Raw genomic sequence first — 24,110 nt, forward strand, 5'->3', positions numbered from 1 at the left:
GGACATTTTTTCGCCGAATGGACCGTCCATTACGTGCTCTAATCGTAAAAGGAGGCAAGAAAGGAAGCTATCGGAGAAAGGGGAGCAAAAAGGGTCGTGAAACGTGGGTTGATAATGTGACGAAGGACAAGCCCAGAATTCTGGTCGTGATAGTGGCGTTTTGCGTTCGACAAGGTCCCCATTGCTGTCCGAGCGTCCACGCGAAAGAGAGAGGGTGTGTGTCTGTGTGGGGGGTACCTTTTTTGTTTTTTTTTCTCTTAACGAGGGTTTAGCGGGCGGCCCTGCATATCTCTTCACGCCCTATCTTTCTTTCGTCTTCTGGAACATTAACAAAATTGTGATCGGACCCTCCTTCGCCGCATTCCTTCGTCGACGCCGCTTGTTCCGACTGGTCCGGGGAAGCACGGGATCAGCCGCATTACAAAAAGGTTGGGCTGGGCGGAGACGTCATTGGAAGAAAAGTGGGTGCTAGGCAGAGTAGGCTGTGGCGGCGCGTTCGCGTTCGGCGCTTCTTTCTTGAGCTACTCATCCCACATCATCGCCACGCGACCTGCGCACCTTCCCCAGCGGCTGAGAGACATGACCAGTGCTGGCCTCGATCTCCCGGACAAGTGGCCGTGAGTGAGTTGTGGTGGTGGCAAAGACCGGGCTAGGAATCTATCTACGACGAGCTGGCCTCGCTTCCCTTGTCTCTTCCTTTCTCCCTGATCGACTGGCTGCTTGCCTGTTCCTCGGTGGCAAAAAGTACTCACGACACGCTACCTTCATCGGAGGCGGTCCGCGCCGGGGATGTCGGGAAGCGGGCAACTTGCCGCAGAAAATCGGGACCCCTGATGAAAGGAGAAAGGCGGCTGGGGGAAGAAGGGGGATGGCGAGGCGAGGCCGTCAAGCCAAGATTGGTGATGGGAAAGGGCGCGACGACTTAGCCACTGGCCTCTTTGTGACGGTCGCAGTGCAATGCACAGAAAAGAGCAGAGAGAAGTGGCTGTGCTCGCTGCTTTGCTGCGTCCAATCAATCTTGGCCACGGTGGTTGCAGCTGAAAGCCGTACAGCGGTCGCACAGGATGGCGAGAGAAGAGCCTAGTAAAGAGTCGAGATCATGGATGGTCACGAGAGAACGAAGTCGAGAAGAGGCCTTCTTCACGGCAAACGTATATACAGGCATTCAATTACTGTAGCCAACCTGCGCTTGAGCACAATAGCGCAACTATTAACAAGCAAGAAGTGACACTTCCATAGATGGTTTCAATAATCTGGAAACTCTGCATCCACGTTTTCTCTCCAAGCCCGCAGTCCTCCCCTCACATCGACGATCATTCTTTTGCCGTCCCCATCTAAGCCCAGCGCCTTCATTTTGCGCACTGCGAGCTGCGAATCATTGCCGAGGCGACACGTCACAACTATGGGCTTCTCAGCAGGTAGCTGGCGGAGCTGAGTGAGCCACGCCGGGGCAGGCTCCAACTGATCATTGGTGTTGCCTCCTTCTGTTGCCTGCTTCGGAGATGCAGGCGAGTCCGCGCTGCCGGTAGCAGGTGTTGCAGGTGTGGTGGAAGCTGATGCGGGTGGCGATGACGATGAAGATAGTTGGGGTACAGCGGTGGCAACAATGTCGGAGAATGGTATGTTGATGCTGTCATCCAGGTGCGCCAGCTCGAACTGTACCTTCTCGCGCACGTCCACAAGTATGTGGTTTTGGCTCTCGGGTCTCCCATCTGAGAAAGGGCTGCTGTTTTCTTTGGCTACAGACGCAATTCCATTGCGTGCTTGGTGATAGTCGAGCGCTGAAATACGCTCCTCGGGGCTGAGTGCATTGATGGGACCGACGGCGCCACAGAACTGCACATAGTCCATCGAACCGGATGTAAGAGCTTGGCGCGTCACTGTTGCCTGCGCAGAGCAAGCGGCGCACTTTGCCTTTCTGGTGCGGAGTCCGAAAGAGCGAAACTGTGGATTACTGTATGCGGAGAAAAGCAGCAGGGAGGGCTTGTTGCTTGTGGGTTTGCTGCCTGCTGCCGCCGCGTCGTGCAGCTTATCGGAAGCTGGAGAGGCACCATCCACATCCATCTCGTCCGATGGGGGCCTCTCGATACCCGCTGTAATCACTTTGATGGCTTCCAACGCCTGGAGAACTCCCATGACACCGACGACTGGCCCAAGGATACCGCCTTCTCCGCAGCTGATGACGCTTTCAGCGGGTGGTGGCTTTGGAAAGACACATCGGTAGCAGGGTCCTCCAGTTGAGTCTCCTGGTGGCCTCGGTGGGTTGTTAAGCACCATCAGCTGCCCTTCGGTCCGCAGGGCTGACGCAGACACGAGCGGCTTGCCCAGAAGCACGCATGTGTCTGAAATGAGGTAGCGAGACGCGGGCGTATCTGTGCAGTCTAGGACAATGTCGTACTCAGAAAATATATCCTGGGCGTTCTCAGGTGTCAGTCTGGTATTGTAGGAATAATACCTGACGTTCGGATTCAGGCTGGCGGACACTATGTTAGTAGGTTTCCTATAGACTCAAGCCTCGAGCGTACTGACCACTTTAGATTTCTCAGTGCACTTTCCACCTTGGGCATGCCGACCTTGCTCGTGCTGTGCAGGATCTGGCGGTGGAGATTCGACTCCTCAACAGTATCGCCATCCACCATGCCAAGTGTGCCCACTCCCGCGCCAGCAATGTAGGCCGCAGCCGGGCAGCCCAGCCCGCCCGCCCCGATTATGAGGACGGCAGAGCTCCGTAGTCGCAGCTGCCCTACATGCTCGCAATGTCGTCATCAGCACTCAGGGCCCCAAGTGTGCGCATACTCGCCGGCCCGTACCTTGCAAACCCACCTCGGGCATGATCAGCTGCCGTCCATATCGCCTGTATTCGTGTTTCTCCAGCGGCCACCGCCGCTGCCCGTCGTCATGTGCCGGCTGCTCCAGCACCGCCCACAGTTCTGCCTGCCACTCATCGGGTAGCCCGCCGCCCAGCGCAGCGCCTAGGAACTGCCTGTTATGGTGAATGTCGCTGTGGAACGTGTCGGCTGGGAGGGATGCGGTGGGGACGGAGGGAGCGTAGGAGTAGGAGGCGGTGGCCGACGAGGACGATTGGTTCCGGGAGCGGGCGTCTTCGGCATCGGCGAGCTGTTGCTTGAGGCGCTGCAGCTGGCGCTCGCACGACGCAATTTCGTGCTGCAGCGACGCGATGCTCGAATCGATGGGCATTGCCGTGCGTAACGCGTCAAGCGAGCCCTTCGCCAAAGTGTTTCGCAGAGGGTCCGAGTCAATGCAGGGTACGGTTGTAAGTGATTCGCAGGATTGCGGACGTGGATGGCAGGCGATGCAGAAAAAGGCTTGGGTCGTTTAACCCTCTCCGCATTTCCCGTAGCTTATCTTATCGCAGGCGGGGAAATTCGTTACAAGGAACCAGGTTCGGCAGTTGACCTAACTACCGGCAGACTAGACCGGTCCCATGTCCCCTGCATGCTCGTTCGCAAAGAGCAGTATGTTACGCGACGTTCCTGATGCTGTCTTTGGTCAGATGTGCGCAGGTAACGCACCTACGGTGGTATCTAGAGCCGTTCATGGCCACTGATAGCTTTCTGAGTCAGTAACAAAGATGTTTGCCGTCATGTCAGATAATTCTTTCAAGAATTTTATAAAGTTTGCAAGCTTGCAGGAACCCCGCCATCCGGCAGAATGATGTGGAAAAAGAAAAGCTGCCCGCGTAAAGAATGATCCACAGCGTTTATTCAACTCGACCTTCTACTTCTATACCCGCCAGCCCTTGACCACTTCGTAGAGCGTATCGTTCCCGCCAACATTTCCCGGGAAAACAACATACGGCAGTCCAGGGTACTTGCAAGTCTCCTCGTCGCAGCGCCACAATGGGACACCTGCCGCAGCCTGACCCACAATCATCGCCTTCTTCATATTCAAGCCCTTCGTGGCCATATCCGACGACGTGATGCCTCCCTACAAGAACAGACACATTAGCCGGCATCCCTGCCCTCGACTGCACATGAGTGTCCACTTACCTTGGCGATTACGTATCGCGGCTTGATCTTCAGTTGCTGCAAGAACTTGACAAGCGCATCCGCAACGATCGAGCCGATGTCCAGGCTCTTCTTCGCGTCGTCACCAACCACCAGCTTGCGGCTAGTCATGACCAGCACGTCCTGCCTGTGCGCAATCTCTCTCTCCGCGACCGAGATAGCGTGCGCAATGGCCTCGGCAGAGCTCTCGGGCGAAGCCAAGAGCTTCTCCACGTCTAGGACCACCGTCGTCAACTTCTCGCCGCTCTTGGAAGTCAGAGCCTCGAGTTGCGCCGTTGTCTTCGGCACGTACGAGCCCGCAATAATCAGGCCACCAGCCTCGCGAGAAAGCTTCAACTGCTCCGCCGAAATGGGAGGGATAGGAGAGATTCCCAGGCGCGCAGAGACGAAGGCGGCTGCCGTGCGGAAGAGGAAGCGCTTGCCCTTCGACGAAGCTGAAAATGATAGTGTCAGCCTATCTCCTGTTCTCATTATGGCACAAGCACCGTGGGAAATCGCAATCTTACCCTTCAGCAGCCCCAGCACCACGACATCCATGTCCTCCTCCGCCGCCGCATTCACCACAACCACACTACCTTTTTCAAACCCTTCCACCAGCTCCGCAATCTTTTCCGGGCCGCCCTCTCGGATATCTTTCAAGCCCAAACTCACCACCCTCTCTCTCACAATCTTGCCTCCGCTCTTCTCTACCACCCAGTCCTTCAAATCGCTGCTCTTGTATCCAAACGTTGCGTCTCTTGCGAACGGCGTCTCCCCAGCCGGCACCAGCGTCTCTCCCTCGGCCACATAATGCACATCATCAATCGTATACCTGCCGCCCTGCAAGAAAAACGGCGCCAGCACCCACGCATCACTCCCGCCGCCGCCAACCTCCTCATCCACGACCTCGGGCTCATCCGGGAAGTGACCACGCAGCGTGCTGTCGCCGCGCAGCACGATCTCGAAGGGCTTGTTCCCCGCGCGCTCAGCCGCGGCGCGCAGGTTGCGGCAGATCTCGGCCGTGAGCGCGCGGGCATCGGCCGTGTGGAGCGCGCGCGAGTTGGTCAAGATGAAGAAGCCCGACCCCGGCGCGGTGCGCGTGAACTCGGCCGTCAGAGAGTCGACGTCCCAGACGGTGAGGACGCGGATGTCGTGGCAGGTCTGCGTGCCCGTCGGGTCGTCGTCGAGGGCGACGAGGAGCGGGATCGTCGACGTGGTCGAGGAGAGAAGGGCCCGGGTTTGGGCGCGGAGGTCGCCCGGGTAGACGGGAGGGAGCGAGGAGAGGGTTGCTTGGAGGGGAAGGGATTGAGGGGCCATGGTAGCTGTTCTTTGGCGCGAAAGGGAAACAATTGATGGCTGTCTGAGAGAAAGAGGAATTAAGGGAGAAAGGGCAGGTCTAGCGCGATGGAATTGGAGGGACTGATGAAGTTTGTAGACGTCCAAGATAAGGGAAGACTGGCACAACAGCTAACTTAGTAGTATCAGGTACCTTGGCTCCAGGGAACCGTGGGATTGAAGTAGTAGTAAATGCAACGGCCGGGCGGAGCGCATCCGCTCTCGCACACGGTCTCATCCGACCATCTCATCAAGCGGGCGGGTCGCACGGGAGTCATGCGCAGACTACCGTTCGTTTTCCGTGAAGCTTCAGCAAATTGGTTTGCGTGGATAGGATCTTGGTTGGTTTGGACTGCGGGCGACGACCGTAAAGAGCTATGGGTGGAGCTCCACAGAAAGCGGAAGCGGAAGCGGAGAGAAGTGCGAAGGCGGGGGCGGCGAGATGTCCGCGGCTGGAGGGCAAAGTCTTTTCGCTGCGTCTTCGTGCCGAGAGGCTTGTTTTTGTGGAGAGAGGACGGTGCGCCCCGCACCTTCATCGTCATTGCCGACTATGCCCCGCACCGCAGCGGCCTTCAAACGCCGACGAAGCATGGTGAGCAGAAAGCATATACACACCTCTTGGGGTGCTCCTTGTAACCAATTGCTCCAAGTTAATCTCAATTCATTGCTTTGAGTCAATTTGCCCCGCACTGCTTCCACCTTGCCCGCATCGGCCCCCCTCAAACTAACCCGGCGAACGTGATATCCCAACCACCATGACCAAACACATCCTCATAACGGGCGCCTCAGGCTTCGTCGGCCAAGAGCTCGCCGCCGCACTCCTCCAAACCTCGCCGGAAGTGCACCTTACCCTCACTGATGTCGCCGCGCCCAAAACCCCCGCCGGCGCCGATGCTTCACGCATCACCTCAACGCAGACGGATCTGACGGACCCGGCCGCTGCGCACGCCCTGCTAGACACGCAGAAATGGAGCGCCGTCTACACGCTCCACGGCATCATGTCGTCGGGCAGCGAGGCCAACTTCTCGCTCGGCTACCGCGTCAACCTCGACGCGCACCGGCAGCTCTACGACCACCTGATCTCGACCCAGCCGGGCGTCACCGTCGTCTTCACCTCCAGCACCGCCGTCTACGGCCCGCCCGCGACCGCCGGGCCCGACAAGATCTTCTCGGAGCGCACGCTCCCGCTGCCGCAGAGCAGCTACGGCACGCAAAAGTTCATCATCGAGTGCCTGCTCAACGACTACTCACGCCGCGGCCTGCTGGACGCCCGCATCGTCCGGCTCCCCACCGTCATGGTGCGCCCCGGCGCCCCTACCGCCGCTGCGTCCAGCTTTGCCTCGGGTATCGTACGCGAGCCGCTGAACGGCGAGAAGAGCGTGCTGCCCGTCGACAAGGCCTTGCACATGTGGGTCTGCTCGCCGCGCACCGTCGTGCGCAACCTCATCGCCATCAAGGACGTGCCCAAGGATAAGTTTGGCGGGCTCACTCGCACCGTTAACCTGCCTGGCGTAACGGTCAAGATAGTCGACGTGCTGGATGCGCTCGAGACCGTGGGCGGTAAGGGGGCGAGGGCGCTGGTCGAGGAGAAGGTTGACCCGGTCATCGAGAAGATCGTGCTGAGCTGGCCTGAGCGCTTCGATATCTCGCGGGCGTTGGGGCTGGGACTTGCTGAGGATGGCAGCTTGATCGATACGGTCAAGGCCTATGCGGACAGTTTGAAGAAGTGAGGAGTCGGAGTGGGAGAATGGAATTAATGTGTTACACCAAGAAATAGCTTGAATGATCACATTTTAATGCAATTGGACGCAAGTTAAGGAGTGTCGTGATTATGTTATTTGGGATGTGGTGTCGTTAATTACCACCTCCTTTCTGTATGATCATCCATCCTGAAGAAGGCGTGTCAGGCGAGCTTTATGTATGCTCGTACCGATTAGAAATTTAATACAAGACTCGCTTGCGTGTATTTTGTTGCCATACCCATTCACAAATCAGCGGACGACCACTTACACCCGACCTTAACAGATGACGGAGAATTTCCTGTCCGTGACTGGGTTCGGGAACACACCAGCGGCCGACAGTTTGGACCAATCCCATTCCGGGCTTGACTCCGTCTTGAAGTTCCAGAATACCCAGCCGTTAACCTTTTCGAAGGCCGAAAGTTGTGTCTCGATGTACCAGCGCGTGTCGTCCTTGCGCTGCTGGTCCCACGAGCCGAGGTCTCTAGCGAAGCCGCAGTCGCCAACATAAGTAGAACCGTCATACGAGCCATCGTAGCGGGCACCGCGGCCATAACCTAACAAGCCCGTTAGTGCTTTGTTTTCTTTCAATTGGCACGTGACATACCGTTCAACCACTTTGCGCAATCAGTCATGGCTCCAGTCCACTCGCCCACAAACGTCCACTTGTCCGCACCCTCCCAACGGCCCTTGTTGTTACACACGCCCTGGCGATGCTGCTCCGCACTCCACTGGATCATGCCGTTGTCGAAAACCTGGTACTCGTGGTGGTCGAGCGCGACGCTGCGCACGTTGTTGTCCGACGGCGTCATGTAGCCATTGTAGGAGGCCGGACTCTGGAAGGCGTCATGCAAGACGACCGTCCTCGCGCCCACCTCGCGGACCTTGCCGTAGCCGTCGCGGTTGAACTGCCTGATGGTGTTGAGGTCCAGTTGGTAGCCAGCCGGCTCATTCAGCAGCTGGATGCCCGCCATCACGTCGTCGTACTCGGCCTGGCCGTACTTTTCGGCAATTGTATGAAGGACGGAAAGCGTCTGTGCCACTGTGTCGCCTTGGAGCCATTGGGGGTAGTCCATGCGCTGCCCGGAGTTGTCGTAACCATTCTGCGAGCCCGGTGCGCCGTGAAGATCGATTATTATCTTCAGCCCGGTACCTCTGGCCCAGTCAATGGCAGCGTCGATGTAGGGCGCGGCACCTTTCACGTATGGCGCGCCAAAGGTGTCGAAGGCCCAGAATCCGACTGGGATTCTGACCAGGTTCATCCCGGCATCCGCAATGCGCTGAAAGTCCTCGTAGCCGACCCAGCTGTCCCAGTGCGGCCGCAGAACCTCCAGGGCCTTGTCCGCCCCGAGCTTCTCACACAGGGTAAACTCATCGACGATGCCCTGGGACGCGTCGAACTGTTCAAATATGGAGGGGGTGATCCATCTGATCGAGAGAATTAGCTGAGCTGTGTATTTTAAAGGGTGAACTCACGGTTCCAGGACGAGCCATCCTCCAATGTTGACGCCGCGAACCTTGTCAGAGCCCCAATTGAAAGAGCCCTTCCGCTTGTCACTGTTACGGAGAGTTAGCACGTGGATCTTGACTCTGAGGAGAATTGACGCACATGACGCCACCCAGGGCTGCGTGAGCAGCCAGCAAGGCAGAAGCCAAGTATCTTGAAAGCATGGCTACCGTGAGGCGTGCAAAATGTTAGACCAGAATACTCAATGGCTCAGCCCGGGGGGAAGATTGTGGTGGGCAGAGAATTGCGAACACAACGACGCAGGACGGGAGCGACCTGAGTTACGAGGGCGGGCGGGCAAGCATGCCGGGCAGCCAGGCGTCCTTTTAGACCTCAGGCAGGCGGCGGCGTGTAGACCGACTGGGCAGGGATCGCTGGTGTGCATGGTGCTATTGCTAGATGGAAGGGGATTGCGGAGAAAGTTAGGCGGCGTTGGCTAGTCCACCAAGCTATAGGAAAGGGTATGCAACGGCCACTCGGAAGGCTTGCGGCACCTCGGAACCGGAGTCATTGTGAGTTGGCACCAATGCTGGCTGACCGGTGTGCATAAAAGGTGCATTTTCCAGGAACAAAGATCACCGGTCGAGCTCTGCCGTGTGGCCCGGCACAGCAAGAGATCGTCGCGCGCAGCGCCGGGGCAAGGGCCCTTCCATGGATGTTGTTGGCCTGCTGTTCGCGCCACACGTGCAGCTCTATTTCGCGGGGTGATGTTTAGATCCAGGAACGTGCTCACGCGAAGCTCGAGGGGCAGATCGTTGCCGTCGTCATGCTGTCACGCCGCACTTCGGCGCCAATCACCGGCTGCTGTGCAACCCCGCCGACAGCCACGCCCTGGCTTTTCGCCCCTTTCCGTGGAGAAAAGGCGTCCAGGATCCTGCGCCGCTGACTGCGAGGCACTACACATGCCGCTAGAAGCGCGACCTTTGGAAGCTTCGCGCTCGTGGCTGCCTTTTCCAGCCCAAGCGCAGCCGCCAAATCAAACCCTACATGCACGACAGTAGTAGTATGCAGCGTGCGGGGTGTGGCGACGACCTGAGCACAGCATTCACCCGATGAAGCCTGCGCTGGCGTGCTTCGGGAAGCCGGCTTCCAGATGCTCCATCTGAGACTTACCACCCGCCTGAAAAAAAAACACCTTGTTCCGACGCCAAATTAGCGCCATGCATTCTCGACCAGACTGCCCGATCCACACTTTAAAAAGCACCCCGGAGCGGGAGACGGTGCCTCACGCGCGCATCCGCTTTTCCCGGCTTGCCGCGGCCCCACCAGATCGACCGTGATTTTCGGCGGGGGCACATGTCGTGCCATCTAAACATACGCAGCGACGTCAGCCTTGAGTGGGTTCCAGCAAGACACATAGCAATGCCTCGTATCTGAGCACACAACCGAGCGAAGCTGCCCCCTTCTGGTAAGGCTCGGCCTAAATTCCCAGCTACTTTATCTTCACTTCCATAACCCGTGGGTGACAGCAAACCCTGCAAATGTCCGTTTGAGAACGCCTAAGCCGTCGTATGCCCATGTTCATGCAAGCCCAGAGTTGCCGTAGCACCTTGCTCCCCTCCAATAAATGCAGCTATTCCGAGATGCGGAACAAGCGTTCCGTATCCGGTTGGCGGTCCCGATTGCTGCTGCATCTCGTCCCCGTCCGGTCATCGCTACAGCACCTGCAGATCGTGTCAGCACCCATCCAAGTATAAGCGCAACCCATGGAACCTACCTCGGCGATCGACTGCTTCTCGATCGTGCTCTTCTGTTTTTCATTACGGGAAACGCGGTAGTAATAATCACTAAAGTCCGCACATTGCATGTACCGCAAGAACTCTTCATCGTGGGTGATGACGATGAGTTGGAAGTTACTCTGCTGTCGTCGGACCCGAATGATCTCAGCAAGTGACTCGGCAAGAGCCCGGATGTTGTCTCGATCCAGATTCGTCGTGGGTTCGTCCAGTGCAATGAGCCCGCAGTTGACTCCGAAGCACTCGGCCAAAGCCAGACGAATGATGATGCTAGCGAGTACCTTTTGGCCGGCACTGCAACGGCCGCGCATGTCCAATTCGGCGTCCTGCTTGACCATGACCACACGGTAATTGTAGCTGCGCTGCTTGCTTGTCGTCTCGTTCTCCGATCGAATCATGATCGTGTCCACGTCGGTACCTTGGTAAGTCTTCTTCCACAACTCCTCGATGATACGGTTGATCTCTTCGAGCTTCAGACTGTGGTACTTGACAACTGCCTTGTCAAGGGCCCCGCCATACCTGCTTAGATCCTCGACGGCCGCTTTGGTCGTCTCAACCTTGATGTGCGCTTCCTTGTAATTCTTCGCGGCATCCTTATAATCAGTGTCCCACTCATCAAGCAGTTGCTTGAGCTGGTCATCCTTGGACCTGATCTCGCCGACGATGCTGGCCTGCTCGGCACTCAGTCTATTCCGCTCTTGCTGCCATTTGCCAGCCTCTCGTTCGTAGCGGTCCTTATCGACCTCTGCGTTATTGGCCTCAAGTTCTTCAACTTCCTTTCGAACTTGTTCGAGTTTCTTGAGCCCAGATCTGTATCTCAAATTGTCGTTGATTGCGCGTTTGGTCTCGGTGTGGTTGCGGAGCTGGTCGTCGATTTTCTTGACCTCAGCCGTGATCTGTCTCTGTTCATCCTCTAGCTGCCGGCCTGCCTCCTGCAGGCTGTCGAATTCGCGGCGAGCTTTCGTTAGTAGCCCAGGACCCCCACTCTCGAGGTAGGCTACGATCTCTTCGTTGGCTTGCCTTAAGTTACGAAGACTGTCGCTGATCTTCTGGTGCGTTGACTGAAGTTCTTCTTCCTTCTGTGCGCCTCGCTGTTCAATTGCGTTGTACTTGGCTTGGGCTTGCTCCACCTCAGGAATCAGCTCTTGGAGGTCTTGATCGGTCTGGCGCATCGACTCCCGGTGGCTGCCGTTCTGGGATCGCAGATCTTGGACTTGAGAGAGTAGGCTGTTTTTCTCCCGGAGAGCGTACCCAGCGCTCGTAACCTTGCCGCTGATATCCTTCGACTCGAGCTCAAGACGATTAATCTGCTCACGAGATCGCTCCTTCTCTGCTGTGAGCTGCGCCAAAGTAACCTTGACGTTCTTCGACCGGTCGTTGATCTCTTTGAGGTCATCCTGGATTTTCTCGACGCCCCTAGAAGCGCCTGCTTGCTCCTGCTTCGCCGACAGCTCCTTGATCTCTTCCTCGAAAGCACATATGGCCTTGTGATCCTGGATGATGGAATTGATATCACCGGATAGGAAATCGGCATCTCTTTTCGCCTCCTGGCGCTCGTTGACGCGTTGATCTTGATCTTCAATGACTCTCAAGAGGTCATCACGCCGCGATTCAAGCCCACGACAGGAGGTCTCCAGTTCAGGGATCTCGGTTTTCCCTAGGCGTTTCCAGGTGTCATAAAAGGGTTGCGCCGCGCGTAGCTTTTCTAGATCCGTTTGATATTCCTGTAGTGTCTCCTGATAGTTCTGGTTGATGGCTTCTTGAATTTTGGCATCTAGCCTTCTCCGAAATTTGGCCTTCTCATCATCCTTTCTGAAAGGGCGATAGCAGAGCTGGCACATGTTGTGCTCCTCGAACGTGTTCTTGCAGCTCTCGTAGAATTTTCCCATGTGACCAAAGCTGGTTGCGTCACTTCGCGCTACTTCAAAGCTTTGTGTAGCAGTTGCCAGAGCCTCTGGGAAGTCTTCTAGTGACTCGCCTTCCGACAGCTCGGCGCTGACCCGCTCCTCACATTGTTTGAGCTCCACACGTTTCTTGCTGAGCTCATTCTTGGCAGTCGTCAATTTGAATTGGACCTGTTCCAGCTCCCGAGTTGTGCCGTTCCGTTGCAGCTCCGCCTCTCGAACCTCCTCGGACCTCTGGTGCAAGGTTTTGCTGAAGTTCGCCTCAAGCGTGCTTGGCTCCCAAGTCTCTCCAATGATCTTCGAAATCTGCTGACGATGCACGCCCGTGTTGGTTGCCAGACTTGTCTGCTTTTCTTTCAACTGCTTGCGAACGTAGTCCAACTGTGCCGAATCTCCAGCACGGCGCATGGCATCAACCATCTCGGCATCGAGCTTTTCCTTCTGGTCGTCGATATCGCGCATTTTCCCGTTCGCGTCACGGAGTTTCTCATCCCATTTGCCCGCAACACTGTCCTCTTTGGCCTTGTTCAGACGCCTTGTGATGTCTTCCAGTGACAATTCGAGTGTCGCCTTGCTTCCTTCATCAACATCTATCTTATTGATCTCCTCTTGCAGTTCAGATAGCTTCCGTTCGTTGATTGCAATCTGGGTCTTGTGATTGTTCTTGTTTGTCTCCAGCGCGGCTTTCCGGTTGTTGACTCGACGCAATTCATCGTTGGCAGCTTGGAGCTCCTGATGTTTCTGTTTCCGTGCGCGCTCCAATGCACCCTGCTGTTCTTTGGCCAGCCGGCTGATTCGATCCATGAAGTCCTGCACTTGTTCATCATTGATCTCCAAATCGAAGCCACGGATGCCATGGCGATTCGCAGCTTCTTTAATGAGGGTCTCCCTCGTCTTAGTGTGGCGATCGTAGGTGGCTTTATTGGCTTCGTGTTTGCCAATCTCGGTCTGTTTGGCCCCGATGGAGCTACGATTATCTTTGATCGCTTGAGCAATCTCATTGTAGCGTTTCACCTTTTCCTCACGGTCCTGCTCATACAGCTGCACTCGTTCTTCATACTTGTCGAGATGCTCCTGCAGTTCTTGGTCTGTGTCAGTCATCTCCTCAATATGATCTTGCAGCTCTTTGACGTTTGTCTCTGTGGCCGCTGCCTCAACGCGCTTCCCCTCTAGCTTGGACACGATGTTCTGGAATTTAGCGGCGTGATCCCAGGCCTCACGGGAGCGGTCGGCAGCCTCCTTGCAACGTTCTTCGAGCTCGTCGGTCTTTGCGCGGAGCTTGTCGATATCGTTGTATAGCTCATTCATTCGCTGCTCGGCTCGCTCGCCTCTGTCTTTGTCTTCTTTAGAATGCTGCTCGATGATCTTGAGCCGCCCTAGCTCCTCCTTGTAGCGCTTCTGCAGAATTTTGATGTTGTCAATAGCCTTGGTGTACTTGAGTGCCTCGAATATTTCGTCGAAACGCTTCTTGAGCACGGATGGTTCGCTCATGGGCCACATGCTGTCTTCCTGGTGGCAGAAGATGACATACTCGAGAATTGCAGACGATATGCCGAGGTACTGAGGCATGATCTGGTTTAGCTCCGCAACGCGTGAGGAGATGGCAGTGCGTTCGCCATCCTTGACCATGAGTAGTTGGCCCTCGAGCGCCTTGACCGTGCGGTTAAAGCGACTTCCACTTTTCTTCACTGTCATCTGCAGACTGCGGGTGGAAACCATTTTGACGCCGGACGTAGATTTGAAAGACATCTTGACCTGGGCCAAGACCTCCTTCTCGCCGCATAGCTATGGGGATAGTCAGCGCCATAGATCCAAGAGAGGGAGGAACACGGACGTTGGGATCATGAATGAACGACCTGCCGCGATCGGAATTGGGCGGCAGCTCTCCGGTCGTGGCATACTTGAGACATTCGATGATAGTCTGCGACATCAGCATGGGTCTAGACAGTCTCGGCAAGTCCGGGACGCATAGCATACCGTTTTACCGGAGCCGTTGAAGCCGACAATGAGCGTAAGCGGGCTGTAGAACTGGATCGTCTCGCTGACTCGGTTATCGAATGAGCGGACGCTGACGGGCGGATTAGCTCGAGATCAGAGCGAGGATGCGCGCGACGGCATACCCCAGGATGGACAGCTTGTCGATGTACGCTGCAACGCGCAGAGGTTAGTTTGGACAGGCGTCAAGACGGCGCACTACTCACACCTGGTAGCAGTTAGCAGGGCCCCAGAACGGCGAGTGGATGCACTTACATGGCGGCGGCCTCTGAGCACACGGGCAAGCCGAGTGCGCATGCAACGCAGAGCAATTTATGGCGACGAGGGCGGCGCAGACAGCGAGGTGTAGAGGATGCGGCCGACGAGCGCGCGAGCAGGCAGACGCGTTGGTTCGGCGCGCGGTCCCGTGACTGCAGCGGAAAGGGCTCCTGCGCGGGCGGGTCCACCGTAGGCCGCTTCGGGCGGGCGCGAGGCGAGGAATCAGCGATCGATTTCGAAACAAGGTCACGGTGCGGGCGTGCGTGGAAGGACCTAGACGAAGAGCCGGTTAGGCATTCGTCAGTGGCTGCGCGCAGAGCCAAACTAGCCCGAGCCTTCACCAAGCGCGCCGCTGACCTGCGCCCCAGTGCTTGGAGCGGCTCGCTCTGCCGGTCGCATTCTCTCACCTCTGCCCTGCTCTGCCCTGTTGCCCATGCCTACACCGTTGACCAACAGTCCTCCACTCGTACCACTGCGCCGCTGCCAGAGTGCATGTAGCCGCCCACAGCCTCGCGCCTGAGCCCCCACCATGTACCAGAATGGCGGTGTTACCGGTGATGTGAGCACCTCTACGCCCGCCCGCGAGGGCTGCCGCGCAGCGCGCAGCGCCCGCACCCCAGTCGCACGTCTCCGCTGACATGATGCATCGAAGATGGCGGCTGGCCCGCCGGGCATGGTCCAGATGTCGCCCTTCGTGGACCAGAACGGCCTGCTCGACGGTATGGACGTGAACATGCTGTCTATGGACCTCGATCTGGGAGCCATGGGCCCCGACCACGACGCCCCGACCCAGTCGTACAACACCCCGATCGCCGCGCAGCCGCCGCACTCGCAGTCCACCCCGGCAGACTCCAACGACGCCTTCGCCGTCCAGCCCACCGTTTCCAACAGCTACTCCATGTCCGGCATTGGCGCAGGCCCGCTCCCCACGGGCTTCGGCATGCCCAGCCAGAACCCGTCTGGCAGCACGCTGACCGAGTTCACCAAGCGCCGCAATTGGTCGCAGCGCGTCATCGAAGAGTTGCGCGACCTCCTGCACATCCTCACCCCCGACGGCCGCATCGTCTACGTCTCGCCTTCCTGCAAGACCCTCACCGGCTGGGAGCCGCAGCAGCTCGTTGGCCGCGTCGTCACAGACTTCATCCACAGCGATGACAGCGGCATCTTCATTCGCGAATTCAATGAATCCATTGCCTCGCAGAATGCGCTGCGCTTCTTCTACCGCTTCCGCAAGGCCGACGGCGCCTACGTCATCTTCGAGTCACACGGCCACGGTCACTTCGACCAGCCGGCCCCGGGCTTTGCAGGCTCGAGCGCCTTCGCCTACTGCCGAGGGTTCTTCATGATGGCTCGGCCGTATCCGATCAAGAACACGTCACTGCTGGACTCTTTCTTGGAACATAAGATCGAGAACGAGCGCCTTACGAAGCGGGTTGCGGAGCTGAAGCGCGAGGAGCAGGAAGAGCAGGAAGCGCAGGAGAGGCACTGGATGAAGAAGCAGGAAGGACACAGCAGTGTCACACCATCTGTAACGGATGCAGCCAAAACAGGCAACGAGACGCCCATGTCCAACAATGGCATGCCGCCGCCACCGCGACCCGGAGTTTCCAACGCAGCCCTCACACGTCAAAATCTGGATGAAGTCCTCGCAGCCTCGAAACCGGATAGCATCAACGATAAGATGGCGCGCTACGAAGGCGCCACGCACATTGACACGATTGAAATGCTTACCGGGTTGAGATACCGTGACGGAGAGAGATCGCAGGGTATCAGCACGGGAGACACCAGTCCGGCTCTGATTCGGGGAGATGCGGGCATCGCCATCTTAGTCGACAAGGAAAACAGAGGGAGTTCAGACAAAAAGAAGAAGTTGAAGGTTGCGGATGAGTATGTGTGCACGGATTGCGGCACGTTGGATTCGCCTGAATGGAGGAAGGGTCCAAATGGGCCGAAGACTTTGTGCAACGCCTGTGGATGTGAGTGTCCTAGTTTGCAACGGCCGAACCTTATAGACTGATGCATGATACAGTACGATGGGCGAAGAAGGAGAAGAAAAGGCAAAGTATGACCGCAAACGGGTCGCAGCAGCCACCATCATTGCCAATGGGAACCAGCAGCGGCAGCGGCTAAGCCAAAACGTTTAATGAGGAGGTTCTCGAATGCGGACGATTAACACAGGAACACACCAACCCCAACACGCCTCATTTCTGGAGATGAACGAGGAACCCACCATGAGGTCAAGTCCCACGCGCCATGCGATGCCGGAATTGTCACTCCACAATTTGCCCGGAGGAATGATTACCAGGTACAGCAAGAGGAGATAGGAATGTCCTGTCTGGGGATGTGATGTATTTGGTCAGGGCGTTGGTCGAAGGAGGGGCTGAAGCCATACAAGCCCGATTTCATGAATGATGAGGAATTTAGGCTCATGGAAGCCGCACTGCGCATGATACTTTTGTTTCTGATCCAAGCAACAATTGATGATAAGGCGTCTGGAAAGTCTGCACTATGCATATACTACCGGCATTTTTCTGTCTAGTCTGTTACAAAAAATAGATACCCTGGTGTGACAATGAAGCCACTCTTCGGAATTATTCTCTATGAAATCTTTCCCATTGATCCTTCTTCTTTCGCCCGTGTTTCCTCAGGAGCTCGGCATCGACACGACAATCATGCCACTCGGCCGGTAGAACCCCGATTTTTCCAGATACAAACAATTGGGTAACACTCTGCGGCAAGCGACCGGGTGTTTCGTCCTGCGGTAGTCATCGTGCTTCCATGTCGATTAAGGTTTGAGAAAATATTTTGCTCGTGCTGTGGGTTCCACGCCAATCCTGGCTCAGCCTGATACGAAATCCTTCTTCTTTTCCATGGTGCTTTCAATAAAGTTTCTCAAAGCCGACCACCTGTTGGCCGTAGGCGCAGCAGGTGGTGCGTTGCCCATGTCCGTGTCTTCTTGCGATTTTCCTTGTGGGCCTTGTGAAGCACCCGTGGACATGAGCGCCAGGTTCTTCTCAAATCGCTCCCGCTCCATGCGCTCCAGCTTCTCTTTCCTCTTCAATGCGCCGGGCCTGCTCTTCAGACTCTTATGCTTGATTTTTGCCTGTCCGACCTCGACAGCACCATCCTCGCCGTCTGCATCCGCTCCATCATCGTCACCCGCATCCGGCAGCGCATCAGCGAGGGACTCGAGCGTCGTAACCAGTTGCTTATTCGGGCGGCGCTTCTTCTTCGAGGTGGCGGACTTTTGCACCTTCGACATGAGGAGGGAGTGCTTCATCTCACGTTTATCTTTCTTGGTAGGGCGGAAGGAAGAGAATGGTGTGTCGACGACGGGGCCGCTCGCCGCAGCGGTGTCGAGAGCGGGCGCATTGGAGGCAGAGGTAGACTTGGATGCTTTAGCGCGCAGCGAGGCACGCTTGCCTTTGGTGGGTGCCTGTGAGCATAGTGAGTCCAAGTGTGAGCCGAAGTACTTGCATACCACATACCATGCTGCTGCGCGGGTTGGAGTGGGTGGGGCAGTGGAAGGCGGAGGAAGTTTTCTAAAGTCTGGGGGAACAACCGTCTGTGGCGCAAGCGATCAACGTCACGAAGGTCGCGTCCCTGCATCCATCCTGCAACTCAATTTCAGCCCATCTTTGCGCTGCATCGTATTGTCACAGCGTCGGCGTTGTTTTTGATTGACAAAATCGCCATCGCCACATAGGAGAGCATGACAATTCTTCAATTGACCGCACGCTCTGGCTGGTGACAATCCAGTCCTGCACCGTCCTGCGCCCTCTGCAAAACATGCTAGCACTAAAGCGTTTCTTCGAATAGTGATTCTCGTACTTGTCTGGTCTAGTGCGGTATTGTCTTCCGTTCTTTGGAGAACCATTGTTTCTCCCTTACTTGATCCATCTACTCTTATTAGGAGAGCTTGCATTTGATTTTCCACTGCTTGTTCCGTTTCGCTGATCTGGCCAGCCCTCTGGTGTTCGCCTTTCCATTTTCTTGAGCCTTTCAATACAAGGATGAGACCCGCTCGACCGCCACTTTTCTTGCAGTTGTGTCGAGCAATGCAAAGCATTCACGATTGATGCGCAAATTTGTTGCGGAGCCCTTAGCTAACAATTGTAAATTCGTCTAACCTCGCGTCCGGGCCATCATGGTGTACGAATATGGGCTGTACGTAGGGCTCGATGGAGCGATCAGCCATGAGTAAGTATATTTGAAATTCAGGTCATGCTGGCTCGGAGGTACATGTACCTATCTAAGATCCTGACTCAAGGAGCAGCGGCAGAAAAACAAACTCACACCACGACAACTCACCAGCACACGCCTTGAGCTTCCGTGGCAAAATCACTACCGCCATTTGAGTTTGCCGAAGTGAGACTTAAAAACTCAGGATACCTTCTGAAACATCCGAAAGGCCCTTTGCTTCAACCGCTCACTAGTTTGCGGTGTCATCCAGCATCGGGGTATGTAGGTACCTGCATCACAACGGAAACGCTCGGCCGCTCCTTCCTTCTTCCGCCACGAACTGCTGGTCCCTACCCACTTAACGCGCTTCTTTCGCGTCTACCTCGCGACACGAGCCCTCCGCCCTGCACAGCTTGCCTCTACCTCACGCGCGCGGCGACGCGAGTCCTTTGCCCTGCACAGTTTGAACGGCAACCGGCTCGCTCCACCGCCCATTCCACCGCGCTCCCAGCTGCCCTGCGACACGCGTTTCGACGACCCCACAACCATGGCTCCACCGGCTTGGGTTTCAGAGAACCGTCTCACTCCGGAAGAACGAAAACAGCTTGCTAGAGAACGAGTTACGGAGATTCTCGAAAAGCAGGCCCGGGAGGCGAAGGATGCTAACATGACAATTGCCATCCAGCCATCTCGAGCCCCAGCAGTACAAAGCCCATCTACACCTATCCTTGGTGTGAGTCTCCAGCGACTTCACTTGGCGCAACCGAGTAACAGTCCCGCAACCCAGGAAAAGAAAAGAAGGAGGCCGTCTGGTGAAAGCGCGTCAGAATCGACGGACAGTAGCGACCTGCATGCTCCCATCCAATCGCCTCCCAAGCGCATTCAGCCTACTTGGTACACATCGATACCTCAAAAGAAGCTAAAGCAAGCGTCTGGCAAGCGCGATATCGATGCCAAGCTTGAACAAGTCAAGAACCTTATCAAGCAGTGCAAGGAGATGCATGGAGACCCGGAAATAGGTCGCGTGTTCGATCGCATCAGAGACGAAATCCATGATCTAGTGTTCCTTCAAGTTACGGACATTGCCCTTAGGCGGAAGCGAATGCTCCATGATGACAGCGGGATTCCCCAACTCTTTGACGACAAAAGCGAAATAGTATTCCCCTGGGACATCCAGGCTGATGCGTTGGAGCTCTACAACAGATGGGCCCTCCGCGTATTCTCGGTCGACCTTCTGCGAGGAATTATCAAGAGGCCGACAACGGCAGGAAACCGATCTACTGACCGTATAGATCCCGCATACCCTGGCAAACTTAAGGCCGACTATCATGGCGAAGGAAGCCTAGTAAACGGCCAATGGTGGCCAACGCAGCTCTGCACGGTTCGAGATGGGGCGCATGGCTCGACTCAAGGCGGCATTTATGCTACGAAGGGGAAGCCAGCCTTTTCTATTGTTCTATCCGGTGGTAACCATTATTCAGACCGCGACGAAGGCGAAGAAATTTGGTACTCCGGCACGGACGGAAAGGATGGTAAACCGTCTGAGAATACCCAGAGCTTAATGCTTAACATTTCTGCCGGTAAACCTGTCCGCGTGATTAGATCACACAATCTCACTGCAGGAGTGCACCGGCCTCCTCGTGGATTCCGGTACGATGGCTGCTACGAGGTCCTCAGTTATACGGTACTTGACAGCACCAAGATGTCGTGTCTATTCCATCTTACAAGAAAGGAAGGCCAGGATCCCATTAGATCCCGCGGCAAGGAAATGCGTCCGACGACAGCTGAGATTCGTGAGTACGACAAGTTTAAGGCTGAGATTGAGGCGTCCGAACGCATCTGAACCATCAAGCAACAAATTGCTCTTTCTCGGTCATTATTCTTTTTTTTTTCTATTGCTGAATGCAAGGCGTTAAAGGTCATGGGTGTGAATATTCACAAAGTTGCTCAAGATTGCGACGTGCAATGAGGTGGGCAAGGGGATCATGGCCTGAAGAATAGCAAGTGGAAACACCTCGGTGATAGGAACAATTGATTTCATTGTCTGGCTTTGTCTACTGCGAACCCTTGCGTTTGACGCGCGCCCTTGCAGGCGGTGCCTGTGAGCAGACGCGCCAAGAGTGCCCCTCAATGCGCACGCCCTACGCGCTGTGTTACCCGGGGCGCGCACGCGAAGCAGCGCGAGCAATGGAAGCACGGGAGTAAGGCAACTGGGACTCAAATGCCAGGAGCCTGCGGATGAGGGCGCAGCACGAGGGTGAGGGTGGCAGCTGAGTTTGGAAAGGGCTGGTCAGCGGCAAAACCGCGGGCAATTGCTTGCGGCGCTCTTGCCTGGCTTGCACTTCGTCGGCCTACAGCCGCCCATCACCAAACCATCTACCTCGCATACAAAGACACGGCCACCACAACGCCCGTCCCTGCACCTCCGCACGGCGCCCGACGAGCACTATTGTTGATAGCAAGACAAGTAGCGGCTAGAAGAAAGCAGAGCGCACAGCGGCGGCCCGAGTGCCGACGTCGGTCGGGCCTTCCAATCCACCACCTCGCGCGACACCACCAGCGCTTCCGTGACACGGCCGTCTAGCCTCACCCGCTCCCGCTCCCGCTCCCAATCTCCACACCGGGCGTGCAGGCCGTCCCGCCGCCACCATGTCCAACTCCGTTACGGTCAGTAGCGACAGGCTCCGCGGGCCCAGCTCCCGTCGTCACTCCGTCCGGGCGGTTGCGCTGACGCGACAAGCATGAGCAGGGCACCACCTTTTCGCAGATCATCGATCGCGTCGTGCAGGCATCGCAGAATGACTTTGAGGAGAGCGGTGTCGACCAGCAGACGCTGCAGGAGATGAAAGAGGTTCGTGGATCTGCGCCCGTTGCGATGTTTTGCCACCTTGCACTCAGCCCGCCCGGCTCTGCAGCGGGCCCGCGACCGCAACCGCGACCGCCGGAGCGTGCTTTGTTCTTTGCATGTCTTTTCTTTTTCCCTTGTTGTCAGCGGGCCAGTGATGGGGCTAGGCTGCCGACGGGCGAGGATGGCAGTAAAAGCGGGGTTGGCTGGGCTCGAAGGAGCCGGCGGGCTCTGAGGCGATCGGGGGAGGGCAGTGCCTCCTCCTTTGTATCTGCCTTCGCCTATTTTATACCCCAACCAAATTTTCCCGCCCCACGTTTCAGGCGCCTTGCTCATTTCGGCTAGCACACGCACGTGATGCGTCTTCCCTTTGGATCACCACACTCATGCACCGCTCGTTCTGGCATCGTAGAGACCGCTAACAGCCTTGCAGATATGGCAGAAGAAGCTCTCGGCTCTGCATGTGGCTCAGATGCCGTGGGATCCCCCGCCGCCGCAGCCTCAGATCAGCAACCCGCCGACTGTCCCGTCGAATGATGCGAAGCCGTCGATGCCGCAGCAGATGCCACCTGCGGCGTCGCAACCGCCCAATCAGCAGTACGCATCCCAAGTTCGCGTCAAGCAGGAGCCGGGCAATGGCTATGAGAACAACATGCCTGGATACAACATGAATGGCTACAACCTTCCCAATGCCAATGTTGCCCAACAGCGTGCTGCCCAGCTGCTGCAACAAAACTTCGGCGCTCAAGCCCAGGCCTCGATTGCTTCAGCATACTCTCCGCAAAATAACGTTTCACTTCCGGGTCAGCAGCAGCCGCCGCAACAACAGCAACAGCAGCAGCAGCGCCCCATGAACCTGCAGATGCCTCCGAATCGCCAGCATCAACAGCACCAGCCTCCGCAACAACAAGGACCTCATCCCGGCCAGCCTCAGCAGCAGCAACAACCAAACTCTTTGTACGCTGCTCAGACTGACGGAGCTGGTGACGCTGAGGACCAATGGAGATCGTTGGTGGCTGCGAGGCGTGTTGAAGCCGACACGGCCAGGCTCAATGCTGATGGCATGCTCCGTGCTCAGTTTGAGCAAAAGATGGACGTTCTGGAGAGCGGCTTGCTACAGCCGATTGAAGACCTTCCCGGCTCCAAGGGTAAGAAGCGTCGTGTTGTCGCTGCTTCTGGACTGTCAGGCGCCTCCAGCATCCCCCAGCTGGATGGAGAGCTGGGCGTCGATGACGAAAAGGAGGAGAATGACGACGAGGCCATCAACTCAGACCTTGATGACTCCGATGAGGAACAAATCCAGGAGGGTGACGACGAGGGTCCTCAGGGCGACACCATGATTTGCACGTATGACAAAGTTCAGCGTGTCAAGAACAAGTGGAAGTGCACCCTGAAGGACGGTGTGCTCTCTACAGGTGGCAAAGAGTAAGTTTCATTGGCCGTCTGCTTTATGCAAATGCTGATCATCTACAGCTACCTGTTCCACAAGGCCCAAGGCGAATTCGAGTGGTGATCTCCTTCGCTGCCTGCGATCGCCAACCCTGCTTGCGTCGGCATTCTGATTTCAGACACTTAAGGAATTTTTTCTCTCTCAATCAACCCGCCCCTGTACTATAACAGCATTACAGACCTCAAATTTCCTTGCTGAGGGCAACCTCCACGATGATGTCATGATCCTCACCCACACTACCTCGGCCACAGCTTCTACGTTGACCTTTAGCGGAAGAAAGGGCCAAGTTGGGTGTGATTCAAATCATAATGGAGCCCTCATCTTGAGCTTTACCTCATCAAAGCAAGGTTCTCTTCGGTCCCCGTCTCCCGTTTCTAAACAAAATCAGTACTAGATTGGATACAAGCATGGGCTCGGCGTCGAAAATCCTCGTCTGCCAGTGCCTGTTAGAGGCGGTCTGCTCCAGGACTACCCCTAACGCCCGCGTTCCAGATTTGGTGCAGGGCATCTCATTTCTTTCTCCCTCTTGCTCTCATACTTTGATCTTACAAGTTTCAAGACGGTCATGGTGCACGGGGATATCTTTGGCTGGCTGCGTAATGACCAAACGCGCAAACAAGCACACAAGTCGTTGAACTGGATCCATGCGGGTTATTGACGTCTGTAGAGGGAGGGTACAATTTCCAGCAAATGACTTCTTACCTTTCTGCTCCTTTCCCTTGCTCCCGATCTATTTTCCTCTTTCCTGTATGCACCTCGGATGCGCATCAAACTTGGGCGGGGTAGTCCTTGCTTTTCGTGGTTGTGTCTGCTCAGAGATTCCCTCTCACTCTCTTTTTTCCCTTAAGACAATACCACGTACGCTGGTAGAGTAGCGGCAGGCAGGGCTTATATGAATTTATGAAAATTTTGCTGGTCTGTTCGGACTCTGCTGTGCGTATTGATGTCGAACGGCATTACTAACTTGGACCTCTGATCGCAGGCCACCAAACAGGCATTTTCACAAAGGAGTTCAAAGGTACGGCCCTCCATTGATGAATTTGACTTCATTAAAAATGTTAAAATTGCAGTAAGACGTATATCATGTTAGTTCAGGGGGGCTCGTCCACCCCAAAAGCCCTCCGACATTTTGAAATTCCCTGAAACGCCACA

The 24,110-nt window shown here is 56.2% G+C and overlaps 9 protein-coding genes across 9 annotated transcripts; 4 read left to right on the top strand and 5 right to left on the bottom strand.

The window, feature by feature from the left end:
* Positions 1-1,245: 1,245 nt before the first annotated feature.
* On the bottom strand, positions 1,246-3,198 carry LTHEOB_9822 (Molybdenum cofactor biosynthetic protein; the record flags this gene model as incomplete). The annotated part of the gene is made up of 3 exons (XM_035519452.1): positions 1,246-2,473; positions 2,530-2,743; positions 2,811-3,198. The coding sequence occupies 3 exons, from the start codon at positions 3,196-3,198 to the stop codon at positions 1,246-1,248; spliced, it is 1,830 nt and encodes a 609-aa protein (XP_035368405.1).
* Positions 3,199-3,744: 546 nt separating this feature from the next.
* On the bottom strand, positions 3,745-5,324 carry LTHEOB_9823 (Oxidoreductase ygbj protein; the record flags this gene model as incomplete). The annotated part of the gene is made up of 3 exons (XM_035519453.1): positions 3,745-3,948; positions 4,011-4,462; positions 4,535-5,324. The coding sequence occupies 3 exons, from the start codon at positions 5,322-5,324 to the stop codon at positions 3,745-3,747; spliced, it is 1,446 nt and encodes a 481-aa protein (XP_035368406.1).
* A 773-nt stretch (positions 5,325-6,097) lies between these two features.
* Positions 6,098-7,072, top strand: LTHEOB_9824 (Nad-dependent epimerase dehydratase; the record flags this gene model as incomplete). Its single annotated transcript, XM_035519454.1, has 1 exon — positions 6,098-7,072. The coding sequence occupies one exon, from the start codon at positions 6,098-6,100 to the stop codon at positions 7,070-7,072; it is 975 nt and encodes a 324-aa protein (XP_035368407.1).
* Positions 7,073-7,360: 288 nt separating this feature from the next.
* Positions 7,361-8,752, bottom strand: LTHEOB_9825 (Glucanbeta-glucosidase; the record flags this gene model as incomplete). Its single annotated transcript, XM_035519455.1, has 4 exons — positions 7,361-7,638; positions 7,689-8,509; positions 8,558-8,638; positions 8,691-8,752. 4 exons carry the CDS (start codon positions 8,750-8,752, stop codon positions 7,361-7,363), a joined length of 1,242 nt encoding a protein of 413 aa, XP_035368408.1.
* A 1,491-nt stretch (positions 8,753-10,243) lies between these two features.
* On the bottom strand, positions 10,244-14,520 carry LTHEOB_9826 (DNA repair protein; the record flags this gene model as incomplete). Its single annotated transcript, XM_035519456.1, has 6 exons — positions 10,244-10,252; positions 10,306-14,013; positions 14,063-14,149; positions 14,206-14,296; positions 14,349-14,376; positions 14,430-14,520. 6 exons carry the CDS (start codon positions 14,518-14,520, stop codon positions 10,244-10,246), a joined length of 4,014 nt encoding a protein of 1,337 aa, XP_035368409.1.
* A 490-nt stretch (positions 14,521-15,010) lies between these two features.
* LTHEOB_9827 (White collar-2 protein) lies at positions 15,011-16,611 on the top strand (the record flags this gene model as incomplete). The annotated part of the gene is made up of 3 exons (XM_035519457.1): positions 15,011-15,040; positions 15,134-16,457; positions 16,511-16,611. 3 exons carry the CDS (start codon positions 15,011-15,013, stop codon positions 16,609-16,611), a joined length of 1,455 nt encoding a protein of 484 aa, XP_035368410.1.
* A 709-nt stretch (positions 16,612-17,320) lies between these two features.
* LTHEOB_9828 (Fringe-like protein) lies at positions 17,321-17,972 on the bottom strand (the record flags this gene model as incomplete). The annotated part of the gene is made up of 2 exons (XM_035519458.1): positions 17,321-17,917; positions 17,970-17,972. The coding sequence occupies 2 exons, from the start codon at positions 17,970-17,972 to the stop codon at positions 17,321-17,323; spliced, it is 600 nt and encodes a 199-aa protein (XP_035368411.1).
* A 1,238-nt stretch (positions 17,973-19,210) lies between these two features.
* Positions 19,211-20,506, top strand: LTHEOB_9829 (SRA-YDG domain-containing protein; the record flags this gene model as incomplete). Its single annotated transcript, XM_035519459.1, has 3 exons — positions 19,211-19,396; positions 19,451-20,195; positions 20,286-20,506. The coding sequence occupies 3 exons, from the start codon at positions 19,211-19,213 to the stop codon at positions 20,504-20,506; spliced, it is 1,152 nt and encodes a 383-aa protein (XP_035368412.1).
* Positions 20,507-21,312: 806 nt separating this feature from the next.
* Positions 21,313-23,021, top strand: LTHEOB_9830 (Transcription factor TFIIA complex subunit toa1; the record flags this gene model as incomplete). Its single annotated transcript, XM_035519461.1, has 4 exons — positions 21,313-21,330; positions 21,404-21,514; positions 21,942-22,933; positions 22,982-23,021. 4 exons carry the CDS (start codon positions 21,313-21,315, stop codon positions 23,019-23,021), a joined length of 1,161 nt encoding a protein of 386 aa, XP_035368413.1.
* Between the last annotated feature and the right edge of the window lie 1,089 nt (positions 23,022-24,110).

The sequence above is a fragment of the Lasiodiplodia theobromae genome (assembly GCF_012971845.1).
Source record: "Lasiodiplodia theobromae strain AM2As chromosome Unknown scaffold_34, whole genome shotgun sequence".
Classification (NCBI taxonomy): Eukaryota; Fungi; Ascomycota; class Dothideomycetes; order Botryosphaeriales; family Botryosphaeriaceae; genus Lasiodiplodia; species Lasiodiplodia theobromae.